The sequence below is a fragment of the Trachypithecus francoisi genome, unplaced genomic scaffold, assembly GCF_009764315.1.
Source record: "Trachypithecus francoisi isolate TF-2019V2 unplaced genomic scaffold, Tfra_2.0 Lachesis_group16, whole genome shotgun sequence".
In the NCBI taxonomy this organism is placed as follows: Eukaryota; Metazoa; Chordata; class Mammalia; order Primates; family Cercopithecidae; genus Trachypithecus; species Trachypithecus francoisi.
The window spans coordinates 97,587,631-97,600,165 of NW_022681461.1; the positions used below are offsets into that span (position 1 = coordinate 97,587,631).

Consider the following 12,535-nt stretch of genomic DNA (forward strand, 5'->3'; position numbering starts at 1 on the left):
GGTCTGCAAAATACCTCAAGCACTGACTTTAGAAGCAGTTTAAGGAGGGTCAGAATCTTGTAGCCTCCAGCTGCATGACGCCTAAACCATAATTTCTAATCTTGTGGCTAATTTGTTAGTCCTACAAAAGCAGTCGAGTCCCCAGGCAAGAAGGAGGTTTTGAGAAAGGGCTATTACCATCTTTGTTTTAAACTATAAACTAAGTTCTTCACAAAGTTAGTTCAGCCTATGCCTAGGAATGAACAAGGATAGCTTGGAGGTTAGAAGTAAGATGGAGTTGGTTAAGTCAGATCTCTTTCATCGTCTCAGTCATAATTTACAGTGGCGGTTTCAATGTCAGCTACTCCAGACAAAGCCAGGCTTCACAGCTTTGGGGAAAACAAGCATCCTCATCCAGACCCCAAGAAAGGGTTCCTGGACCTCCCACAAGAAATAATTTGGGGCAAGTTCATAAAGTAAAAGCAAGTTTATTAGAGAAGTGAAGAAACAAAAAGAGTGGCTGCTCCGTAGGCAGAGAAGCGCTGAGGACTGCCAACTGGCTATTTTTATAGTTATTTCTTGATTACATACTAAACAAGGGGTGGATCTTTCATGAGTTTTCCAAGAAAGGGGCAGGGAACAGAGGGTCCCTCCCTTTTTTAGACTATACATGGTAAGTTCCGGAAGTTGCCGTGGTGTTATAATTAGCATATGGTGAGCAGTGGGGACGACCAAAGGTCACTTTTGTCACCATCTTGGTTTTGGTAGGATTTGGCTGTTGTCTTTCCCGCATCCTGTTTTATCAACAGGGTCTTTATGACCTGTATCTTGTGATACCCACCCTGCCAGCCTCCTGTGACTAAAAATGCCTAACCTCCTAGGACTGCAGCCCAGCAGGTCTCAGCCTCATTTCACTCAGCCCCTATTCAAGATGGAATCTGGCTTGAACACCTGTGTCACCCCCAGCCTGACCACAGAAACCACAGTTATAGTTAAGAATCTAGGGTCTAGTGGGCACAGGCCCGCTGCCAGGTGCTGTCCCTTCTTCCAGCCCTCCCGACAGCAGAGGCCTGAGACCTCTGAAAATCAGGAAGGGAGGCGGCGGTCCCCAGCAGAGGGACAGGGACAGCCCAGCTCTGGGGACACTCTTGACCTTGGCTCAGGCCCCAACCTGGCTCAGCCCCCTGCTCTGGAGGGAGCCAGACACCCCGAGGTAGCACTGGTGGCTTGCAGGAGCCAGGTCTCTCGGGAGATGGGAGAAGCAGGCACCTGCGGCTCCAGATGCCCGCCCAGTGCCAACTGGTCCTACAGAGCCCTTCCAATGCCCGCCTCAGTTACACCTCCCAGAGGCCCCGCAGGTGCACACATACACACATATACACATGTGATGCACGTGTCATGCAAATACGTTTATGTTACATTAGGTTAATTACACACGCCTCCATGACCTCTCTGTGCTGTGTTAACCAAACAAGCCCCCTGACATACTGACTGCAATTTTACAAGTACTTTTTCTTATCCCAACAAAACCCCAAAGTTTGAGAGTATTTATAAAGCATAGCAAAGCTACCTTAAATATTTAGAAAAAGTTACTTTTTAGCTCATCTCTCAATTAAGAAAATTTTAAAAACAGTCTTTTAAAAAATCTCTGGCTTGTCAGGCTAAACATATTTCTTTATTTCATAGCTTTATTTTTGCCTTTCAGAATAAGGCCATCATAGATTCCAGAGAGGACCCCGTTTCTAGAACTCGAGGGTCAAGATTTGAGAGCAATTCCCAGTTCCTCCCTTTACAGTTGAGTGAGGTGCATGTTTTCCTCATTTCAGTCTCCTATTGGAGATTGAAATGCCCAGAATGGGGGGTGGATGGCGCTGAGGGGAGTCCCCTGCTCTGAGGGGAGATCTCATCCTGACTGTGGCCTGCGGTGTGTGGCTGAGCTCTTTGCTGCCCTAGAAGACTGCCTGGCAGTGAATGGCTGAAGTGTGAGGCTGCAATGCATGTAAAGTCAGTACCTGTCAATGATGTGTCATCCTGTCTAAAAGCTAGGGACCCAGGTCTATGAGAAAAGAGATGTCTGGGTGTAATTTCCTGGGGCAGCACCCCATCATTTAGTTATAAACCCTCAGGTTTGACAACTTGCTAGTTTCTGTCCTGAGGATGGGTCAGCCCCCTGGGTGGGTGGTGTGGCCCCCTCCTGCGGGCCCAGGAAGGAAGGACCATGCCCAGGGCTCTCCCTGCTTCCCCCTGTCCTGGCTCATCCCAGGCCTTGAACCCAGAGTGAGGAGGGAAGGTGGGGATGGCTCACGGAGGGTGAGCCCTGATCTTCATGGTGAGCACCCTCCAGGAACTCAGAGGAAATGGTGCACATCCCCCCAGAAGTCCCAGACACTCAGCCCTCCCCATGACTTGCATGGAGCTTAGACCAGCTAAGACCCAGGAGGGACCCTTGTAGGGGAAGGAGGGGGCCCACATTAAAAAGCTCAGGGATCATGGCCTCCTTGGACCCTTCTGGATCCTCTCTGAGTAGAGGGTAGAGGACAAGGGCAGGGCTGTTATGAGAGGGATCAGGGACCCAAACAGCTGTACAAGGGTCAGCACTGGCAGATGCTGGGGTGCGGAGCCTCCGAAAGCCTCATCAGGCTGAGCTGGCCGGGGACTGGGGACAGGGGATGGGTCCTCAGGAGGACCAGGAGGTGGCGAGAGGAGAGGCCAGGTGCCGTCCTCAGCAGACACAAGCTCCTGTGCTAATACACTTTGCTGTCTTACAGGCGGCTTGCGGGTGGAAGGAGCCTTGGCTTTCTGATTCTAACTGCACTGGGCTCAGCTGCAGGGCAGCTTTGGGCTGGACACTCATGGCCAAAAGGAGGGTTCTAACCCCCTCAGGAGTGCTTGGGTCCCTCGCACCTGCCTTATGTAACCGCTGTCTCCGTTTTGAAGAGGGAGTCACAGGCACACAGCCACTCTTGCTTTGGCTTGTGAGGAAGTAGTGAGCAGGTCCCACCAATACCCAACAGAGCAGGCAGCAGGAAACCTGGGTGACGGGGGTGAGTGGGCAGAGCTGCAACTGGGAGGCTGGGGGCCTTGGACAGGCAACAGCATCTCTGAGTGCAGGAAAAACTTCCTCTCCAATGCCCCTTCTCACTTCCCCACCATCCAGCTCACAGAGAAGCCCAGATGGTCGAGCCCCAGGAAGGCATTTAGCCTGCCCAGGGACCCGAGCACGGCTGCACTCTGAGCCCATCACAGCGTCAAAGTCTTGTATTTGTTCTTAAGGAAGGTTGCTGCTGGCATGGTCAGAAACACATTCTTACTCGTTGCCAAGGAAAGACAGAGGTTTGAGGTGAGTTAATGTCACAAATCTGGAAGGGCTGATTGTGGAAACAGAGCAAGATTTGAACCTCTTCTGCACAGCAAGACAAACGCAATTTAGAATCACGACATGTGTTTCTTTTACAAACCCTAGGGCCAAGCTCCCAACCCTACCCCCGACCAACTATGTGTGGAGGTGTCCTGACCCTGAGGCCAGCCTGGGTTAGGCAGGTCGCACCTTCATCTCTGACACCTTGTAGCTGTAATTGTATCCTTTTCCCGACTTCCAGTTGATGCCATTTGCAAAGCTGTCATGAGCGCCCCTGAGGTAGCGACCATTCAGGTTTGACACATGGCAGGTTCTGTACCACCAAGCTCCCTGGTATATCACAGCACAATTTCCGGTGTTAAGGTCATTGTCCTGGTCTTTGGTGGAGAAGGAGTGGTTGTTGTGGGATGTCAGGGAATCACCTGTGCAGGAGGAAATGTGAGCATCATTACAGGCAGTAACATCATTATAGGCAGTATAAGTCTTTATACCTGAGGTCTGGCCTGGTGTGTCCTCCATGTATGGTTAAGCAGGTTGTGCACTGCACAATCCAAGAAGTGCAATCCATGACTCCAGTGAATACTACCCTGCTGTTGGCAGTGGTCTTGGCAATTTGTCTTTAGGTCTAGCCCTGCCACCGAATGTGTACTATTTTATTTCACAGAAGAACAGGAGGCAGGGGTCAGGATCATCATTCTCTACTCCAGATTCCACCATGGCAGACCCCTTCCAGCCACGCCCCACAGAGATATCAGCTGCTGTCAGTGTGTATAGGTCCCTGCTCTGCAGAGATTTCCTTCCTACCGGATGTCCTTGCTGGGGTTTCTGCAGTCATGCACTGATGTGTCCCGTGACCCCCATGCTACGCAGAGCACAGACATTAGTGTCTGCATGTACAGATGGACAAATCGGCTCAGAGAGGTGAGGCCTCTTCCATAAGGCTGCCAGGACACTGAGCACGCTCTCTCCACTTCCCAAAACCCCCTCAGAAGCCCAGGCCGCACAACCCCAAGCAGACACTCACCCGCACTGCCCTCCACAAAGGCCCCCAGGACCAGATTGTACTTCTCCTCCTCGTCGGCCACCTTGAACGATCTGTACTTAGCAAACTGGTGGTTGTCCTCAAAGTCCACCAGGTCTACACGGAGCTCGCTGGTTCCTGTTGGAGGAAGGTTTCAGGGTCCCAGCAGAAGGGCCCTCTACCTTTAGACATAGGAGCTGGGGATCTGGGGCAGAGCCTGGAAGGAGCTCTGGACTCCACGGAGGCAGAGGGCGGAGAGCACCGCGGCTTCCCCAGGGCCTGTGTAGCTCTGACCCGGCAGGGTGAGCTGAGCAACAGGGCGAGACTCTTGACTCCCAAATCCTAGCGGATTAGAGGCTGAGCTGGGGTTGGGCCCAACCTCCACTATGGGGCCGCTGTGTCCTTCCTTCCCACTCTCAGGATCTGAGATGCCAGTGGGGCCAAGACCTGAAGAGGCCTTCAGCCCAGAGCTCTAACCCTCTCTGTCCTGATGTTGCGAGAGCCTGCGGCAGGGGACGCAGCCCTCGGAGGTCCCAGTGCCACCCTGAGTGTGCTCAGGGCCCGATCCCCTGTGGGCTAAGAGGCGCTTATGTTCCAGGTAGCCCAGACCTAAGGGGCAGGGGCACCCCCACTGAGGACCCCCTGACCCCCGAGCCCCAGCAGCGGCGTTACCCTGGACAGTCAGGGCGTGGATGTTGTCGTTCCCCAGCCAGAACTCCCCCAGCCGACTGCCAAAGCCCTGCTTGTACGCGGCCCAGTCCCGGTAGAAGTCCACGGAGCCGTCCATCCTCCGCTGGAAAACCTATGGAGGAGCCAGGGGACAGGAGGGGACAGGAGCCAGGGGGGCAGGCAGACGTCCCACAGCACGGGGGACCCGCCCTCCAGAGGAGCAGCGTTTGTAGTTGGCAGAGCGTCGCAGACTGGGGTCCCCAGCACACCCACCTGGTCTCCTCACAGACCCCACGGGATGAAGGAAGAAATGGGGGCTCAGAGAGGGGAGGCAACAAGCCGCAAGCCACACAGCAGGAGAGCACCTGGCCCCTCCCAGCCTCCTCCACGGCCTGGACTTTTACCAATGGGTCACCTCCCCCATCATCTCTGTCCCCGACCAGGGGAATAGAGAATTCCAGAGTGTGTTCTCCAGCCAGGTGTGCAGCCTGGACTCTGGGTCTCCCAGGATGACCACCTCTGCCCAGGGTCCCTCAGCCCCACACTCACGGTCCAGCCCCCTCCGTCCGTGTCCATGTCACAGAGCACAGTCAGGGGCCGGCAGTCAGGCAGGTAGATGGTGTGCCAGCCGCTCAGGAAGTGCCCTCGGTCTAGTAGGTCCTTGCAGTTGCGTGGGCCTGGGAAGGGAACCCAGGGAGTGGCTGCAGGACAGGGGCCTTGGGCAGGGCAGCGGCAGTGGGAGGGAGGCCCAGGAGGGAGGAACAGGGCCCTAGGCGTCTATATGAACAGAGCAGGACTCTGAGGCCTAGACAGGGACACGGCCCCCAGGGCCACGCAGCTGTGATGGCCACACCCAGTCGGCCTGACCCTCCCACCTCCCGGGGTCGCCCCCACCTTCGGCTCCTGGGCACCCAGCCTTCTGGGGTAGATTAGAAGATAGGAGGAAATTGCCATAGAATGTATGTACGTTGTCTGGACAATATTTGTCACTTCCTTGAATACTGAGAGGACAAGGAAACGGGCAAGCAACCATTTTCTTTTGTTCCTGTTTGTCATTTCATTCCGGCCATGGCGTCGTATGACCCTGAACGTCCAGACAAGAACAGCCACAAGCCGTGGGGGAAAGTGGGGATGGCCAGTCACCTGTCAGGCATGGCTGGGGCTCCCCAGGTGCTCCTGTTCATGGATGAAAGAGGACACACGTGTCACAGTTTGGAAATCAGAGCCCTTCAACCCCCACTGGTCCATGGACACTGCGTAGAAAGTGGAGACCATTTTCTGGGCCTCCCCAGGAGGAGATGGTATGGGTCCCGTCAAGGAGTCCCTGACTCTGCTTCTGTTGACCAAATTTTTCTTTCCCTCGAGGGTTGCCTACACTGGCCCCTCCACCACATGCACCCCTTTCAGAGGTCCCTGGGGAAGGAGAGGCCACCGTCCCAGAGACTGCTAAGGCCTCCACATGCCAAATAGGGGAAGCCTGGATCTTCAGGGTTCTCCTGAGAACCCAAGGCCTGCAAACAGCCCATCTTGGTGGACACGGTAATAATGATGGGGGTAAGGTTGTTTGGGGTCTGGGCACCAACCCTGCATATTTTACGTTTAGACACAACCCATGACTGAGCCTGGGGTTTGGTGAGTGTAGGGTGGTCTTATTCTGAGTAGGTGTGTGGGTAAAGGTGAGTGAGTAAAGGGAGCTTCAATTTCCGACTGCATATTTCTCTGATTCTTCAAAATATTCCTCAAGAAAATATATCAGAAAATTCTTTGTTTTAAAGCAGAGAATTTCTAGTAATTCTGTATTTGGAGCTTGTTAGCATGGTTCTCCAAGCCATCTGGGGCTGATCCTGGTTTTCGAGCAGAGTCAGGAGGAGGGGACAAGATAGGGCCTCGTGCTCAGGGGACAGAGGCCAGGACTGAGTGGGGCTTAGAGGAGTGAGCAGACACTCCCACCCTGCCCTCCCAAAACCATTTCCACCTTAGAGGAACAGGATTTGGCCTCAGACCCACCCTCAGGGCAGATGCTCCTGCATTGAAAACCTTCCCCTACTTGAGAACCTCTTCCCCCGTACAGACAGCCCCTACTAAGAACCCCTCCCCACACTATAAGTCCCTCCCCCAATAATCAGAACCTCTCCCCCATCCCAGAATCTCTCGCCCATACTGACAGCTCCTCCCTCCATGCTGATAACACCTCCCCACAACCTGCCCACTGGGAACCCCTCCCCCAACACACACCCCAAGAACCTCTCCCTACACCACCAAGAACCCCTCTTCTGACACTGAGAACCCACCTCCCACACTGAGGACCCCACTCCCCCAAACTGAGACCCCCCCCACATACATTGAGAACCAGCTCCCACACTGAGGACCCCACTCCCCCAAACTGAGATCCCCCAACACACACATCAAGAACCAGCTCTCACACTGAGGACCCCACTCTCCCAAACTGAGACCCCCCCACACACACATCGAGAACCAGCTCTCACACTGAGGACCCCACTCCCCCAAACTGAGACCCCCCACATACATTGAGAACTAGCTCCCACACTGAGGACCCCACTCCCCCAAAATGAGACCCCCCAACACACACATCAAGAACCAGATCCCACACTGAGGACCCCACTCCCCCAAACTGAGACCCCCACACACACACATCGAGAACCAGCTGTCACACTGAGACCCCTGCTCTGGATTGAGCCCCAGGAGCGCTGCCTGGGCAGGCGTGGGCTCCCGCCGGAGGACAGCGTGGCAGCCCCAGAAGACCTGCCCACATTCCTCTGCAGCTGGGTCTGGAAGGGCCTCAAAGTCCCTCCTCACTCTTGTCCCCTCCTTACCCTTGGACCCAGGTGGTCCTGCCTTCCCAGGAGGTCCAGGGAGGCCGCGTTCTCCTGCAATTTCCAAAGACACTGCCTTGAGCAAAACTCCTCGGCCCAGGCTCAAAGGCCCACCCTGGAGCTGGTGGCTGTCATTTACAATCATGACCATGACCCTGCTCGTGCTACGATGTGACTGTGGCCCCACCCGGGCTTGCCCATCCTGCACCAGAAGGTTCTAGACCCAGGACCCAGGCCTCACAGGGCTCTCCTGTTCACTCAGGGGCCGGGAGCTGGAAATCCGGAAACCATGGGTGGAATCCTGGCTCTTTTCCTTCCAAGTGTGAGAACAGAGGGAAATCCCTGGACTCTTTGAGCCCCAGTTTCCTCATCTGAGACAGGTGGAGAAGAGTGTCGTGGCCTCCATGTTGAGGTGGGAAGGCGGAAGGAAATAGAACTTAGAAGTCGTGCTGGTGGCCGAGCAAAGCTGGAATTGGATCAAGGACTAGGAGACAGAGCTACAAAAGCGTGTCCAAATGTGAACTCATGAAATAGTTAAGAAAGACACTTCCTCCATTTCAGAACCCTGTTGGGCCCTAGGAGTCAGCTCTGCTCTTGGCTGTAGCAAGGACCCGACCCAGGCTCTCGATCCAGGAACCACGAGGTGGGGAGGTGTTACCCAACTCAGCATCTAATTTCAAAAAGAGCAAGAGCCAGTGCCCGCTGCCATGCCTGGCCTCCTGATCCGGCCCGCACCTACCTCTCTTTCCATTGGTGCCTGCCTCTCCCTTGGGCCCAGGGGCCCCGGGCAGCCCCGGGCAGCCTCGGAGAATGGTGAGCTTGTCAGAGCCCTCCAGGCCCACCACCTTCACCTCTGCAAAAAACACAGGTGGCCACTTAGTGTCACATGGGCCTGAAGACTCCACTGAGCCACAGACACACCACTCAATGGAAAGGCGCCTGCCACCTTGGTGACATCAGGACTGGGCAGATGGCTATAGCCACAGCCACCTCCCTCAGCTGGAGGGTCACCTGGAAGGGAGGTTTTCCTGCCCTGGTAGCCACTTGGTCTGTCCTCACCTCTCGGGCACTGGTCAGGCAGGAAGGTGATTTGGGGCAGAACCCTGGCCTTGGAGGCTACCCTGCCCGAAGGCAAACCTTACTTCCTCAGTACTGTGTGTCCTGAAACAAGTCCCTTAACCCCTCTGAGTCTCTGTTTTCTTACCTACCTAGGGGTGCAGGTTCATTTCAGCTCCTACCATTTAGGATAGCATCCTAATCTCGTCTGTTCTGTAATCAATATCCGGTGAGAAGGACAGGGAGAGAGGGCTACCATCGCGACTCCCACGCCTGATTTTGGAACAGATCTGAGAATGAATGGGCTCCTGTGGGTCCACCTCGTTCCTCCACACAGGGAGGTGTCCTTCAAGGACACATAACAAGTTGGTGCAAAACTAGAACTGGAATGCAGCTTTGTTGTTTTTAATTAGATAACTCAAATTCAAGTTAGTGTGTTACGAAAATAACACGTGCTATTATTTGATCATTTAGAAACTCTAGAAGTGTTTAAGAAAGAAAATAACGCCACCCTAACCCCACCACTCCACAACCAGCCACTAGGAGTTTCCAAGCGAATCTCTGCTGTTGCTGGCCTGTGTCACACTTCACTCCACCGATGGCTTCTTGAATGTGATGCCAGCCACAGCACACCCCAGATCTCTGTGTCTCACATGCATTCCAGAAATCCCGACACAGGTCTCTGCAAGCATCGGGAGCATCACAATTTCTGACCCTCCATCCCAGCCTCAGGTGGATGTAATCAGGACCTGACTCCAGAACCTGCATTTTCAACCTGCCCTACCATGCATTGAAGCCCATGGTTTGGCACCCAAGTGTCCTCTTGGGAGCTCCGAAGGAGGTCCAGAACTCATGGGGACAATGTCACCCTTATCGTGCCACATCAGGGACACCATGGGAAATGTCATCTCCAGAGCCCAGCAGGTGCTGGACGGAAAGATCCCACAGTGCTGGTTGCTCATCCCCGCCTAACACCCTGTCTCTCTGTGATGGTGATCATGGCAGAATATCTGACTGGTGTCTGTCCAGCTGGCACCACAAGCCCCACCTCCCCACACAACACCATGACTGCGCTTTTTACGCTTAGAGGGGGACATGTGGCCCAGGGAGGTTGGAAACCTGCCTCGGTTTCCATTATGGGAGGGCAAGCAGAAGAAGCCCCGTCTCTGACATGCCGCATCCATTCAGGGCCTCTGCATTTGTTCACATAAGATGAGGTGTGCAGAGCTGCTGTTTTGCTAGACGATGCACCACATGGCCTGGTGCAAGGCCTGGAAGCCAGGAAGCCACCAATCACGAAGCTGCCAGCTTTCAGGGACGAGAAGTTTCCGAGAAGAAGCCCTGGAGTGCCCTTACCTGGACAGGTGTCTGCCGCCTGGACAGCCCAGGCCAAGCCCAGGAAAGTGAGCAGCAGGGTGGCAGGTCCCAGGACCCTCACAGCTCTGTCCAGCTCCATCTCTTCTGGTCTTTGCTTCAAGAGGCCCCTGCGCTCTTATAGGGCTGGAGGAGCCAGCCTCCCTCAGACTCCAATTTCTCATCTTCCGAGTGACAGCCGTTTCCTCTCCGTGGGCTTGGTGACGTCAGCAGGAGGTGCGAGATCATCTCCAGGGCTGCTCCCTTCCCCCCCGCCCCTTGGGGATACCATGGCTCTCATCCCTGCAGGGGGACGGTCTCCTTCCGGGGAACAGGCTGACTTGCTTGTGGCCTTGCGTAAAGCCCAGGCCCATCCTCCCACCTTTGTTCGGCGGTGAGCAGATGACACCATGAGCTGAGAACGGGAAACAAGGAAGGGTTTGCTAAAGACGTTCTGCTTCAAAGAGGTCTCTCTGTTATCCGAATACCTAGAGTCCCCGTGGCCAGAGCTGGTCATGGGCCACCGGTGTGGGCCTTACATAGTAACCCTCACCACGCCATGAGCAGACTTGGGACGTTCCTCAGGAGGCTTGGAAACTGCCACTATGAGGTCCAGGCAGGCTGCCAGGGTGAAAAGGAGAGGAAAATGCGCGTGTGTTCAGCGTTTCCTGGGGCAGTATGTACAGCACAGTGGCACACACACAGGAGGAAAAGGACAGAAGGCTGGGGAGCCTGGGGGACTATGACCCAGGTGCACATCTGAGGGGGAGACCTTGAGGGTGAACGCAGGGGCTTAGCCTGTAGGGAGGATGAGAGGAGGCGAATTTCACTCCTAGGGCCCAGGAAACCGCCTGAGCTCTGAGGCCAGGCATCCCACCTGTAGGATGGCTGTGGACTTCAGTGGTTGTATTCGCCTTTTGGAGAAGAGCTGGCCGGAAGGTGCACTCTCACCTGGGACTGAACCAGGTTAGAGACAGTAGCAGGTGGGGCCCCAGAGGCCGTATACTTAAAGCCCCCAGAGACAGAACTGGCACTGCACCTCCCACTACCACCCGCTACCTGCTGCCATCGGGATGCGGGGTGCCTCCTTCCTTAGCAAGATCAGTAGAAGGATTTTTAACTGTGACCCCAGCCCAGCAAAGTCACACAAGAAACAAAATCCCGTCGGATATTCCTTCAATGCCCATGGAGATGTGTAGTCCTAAGATTATGACTAGTTAAGAATCCCCCTCGGGTTCCATGGTGTTTAGGGCAGACCTCTCAAGACTTAAGGCTATGTCAGCTGCAGATGAGGTCCAGGGATGAACCTGGGGAAGACGCAGGCTCCATGGCGGTGCAGATATAGAACCAAGGAAGATGGCTTGGAAGCGTCTTCCTCAAACTCCTGAAGTCACCTGCAGAGGAGCCAGGTCCCTGGAGCTGCCCAGTGAAACCCCAGCAGCCAAAATTTCAGGTCCTTAGGCAAGTTCCTTTACTGCATGCTATTTGTCACTCTTAATAGAAGCATCTTTCAAGCCTGGATGACTTATAATTAAGCCTAGAAGACTTTAAAAGCTCAAAGACATTATATTAATATTTTAGTGTTCAAAAATCTAAAAAATATGCTGTTTAAAGTACTTGTAATAATCAAGAGAATTTGGCCTATTGGAGTAGGTGCAGGGTAACTTCAACAGAAAATGGCCACTTGAGTAATTGATTTGGCAGAATGCATTTATGCAGAAACCTTACTGAATTCATATAAACTATTGAATCAGTTTATTGGAACTCTGAGTTTATCACATGGTGAATTTAAACGATTACATTTCTAACAGTTCATATTCAGAAGGATTTTTTAAAGTTAGACAAGGTACTAAAGGATGAATGTGGGTATATTAAATGTATAAATGCAGTAACAATGTTTGAAGGTGTTTAGTTAGCTAAGTTAGGGAATGGACCAAGAATTATTCACAGGTTCCTTATACGTGGTTATTAAAAAGATAGAATAATAAGATTTATAAGTCACACTTTAAAAATGAAGGCAGAATGCAGCTTTTAAAGTGCAATTTTTTATTTTTATTTTTATTTTTTTTTTGAGATGGAGTTTCGCTTTTGTTGCTCAGGCTGGAGTGCAATGATTTGATCTCGGCTCACCACAACCTCCACCTCCCAGGTTCAAGCAATTCTCCTGCTTCAGCCTCCTAAGTAGCTGGGATTACAGGCATGCACCACCATGCCTGGCTACTTTTTGTATTTTTAATAGAGACGGGGTTTCTTCATGTTGGTCAG

At 53.5% G+C, this 12,535-nt stretch overlaps 2 protein-coding genes across 5 annotated transcripts in view; one reads left to right on the top strand and one right to left on the bottom strand.

The window, feature by feature from the left end:
- FCN1 (ficolin 1) overlaps nucleotides 1–12,535 on the top strand; it is a 38,288-nt gene that overhangs the window by 25,126 nt on the left and 627 nt on the right. For all 3 annotated transcript variants that reach the window (XM_033238612.1, XM_033238615.1, XM_033238616.1), the window contains 2 exons: nucleotides 8,248–8,259; nucleotides 9,071–9,075. In XM_033238612.1, the coding sequence (XP_033094503.1) occupies nucleotides 8,248–8,259; nucleotides 9,071–9,075 (17 nt within the window). The remainder of the gene's footprint in view (nucleotides 1–8,247; nucleotides 8,260–9,070; nucleotides 9,076–12,535) is intronic.
- Nucleotides 1,368–10,463, bottom strand: FCN2 (ficolin 2). 2 transcript variants are annotated; one of them, XM_033238617.1, is made up of 8 exons: nucleotides 10,274–10,455; nucleotides 8,601–8,714; nucleotides 7,862–7,915; nucleotides 6,171–6,203; nucleotides 5,577–5,704; nucleotides 5,031–5,160; nucleotides 4,362–4,496; nucleotides 1,368–3,759 (listed from the first exon to the last, which is right to left on the bottom strand). In XM_033238617.1, the coding sequence occupies exons 1-8, from the start codon at nucleotides 10,371–10,373 to the stop codon at nucleotides 3,512–3,514; spliced, it is 942 nt and encodes a 313-aa protein (XP_033094508.1). In that variant the 5' UTR covers nucleotides 10,374–10,455; the 3' UTR covers nucleotides 1,368–3,511. The 2 variants fall into 2 exon arrangements, with proteins under 2 accessions (XP_033094508.1, XP_033094509.1); XM_033238618.1 differs by lacking the exon at nucleotides 7,862–7,915 and having other exon boundaries at nucleotides 10,274–10,463.

What these genes read in the sequence shown, in the direction of transcription:
- FCN2 (XM_033238617.1), bottom strand. Translation starts at nt 10,373, where the DNA reads ATGGAGCTGGACAGAGCTGTGAGGGTCCTGGGACCTGCCACCCTGCTG. An exon ending in GGCGGCAGACACCTGTCCAG is followed by an intron (nt 8,715 to 10,273) that starts GTAAGGGCACTC and finishes TGTTTTTTGCAG; the next exon opens with AGGTGAAGGTGGTGGGCCTG. An exon ending in CCACGCCCTGACTGTCCAGG is followed by an intron (nt 4,497 to 5,030) that starts GTAACGCCGCTG and finishes TTCCTCCAACAG; the next exon opens with GAACCAGCGAGCTCCGTGTA.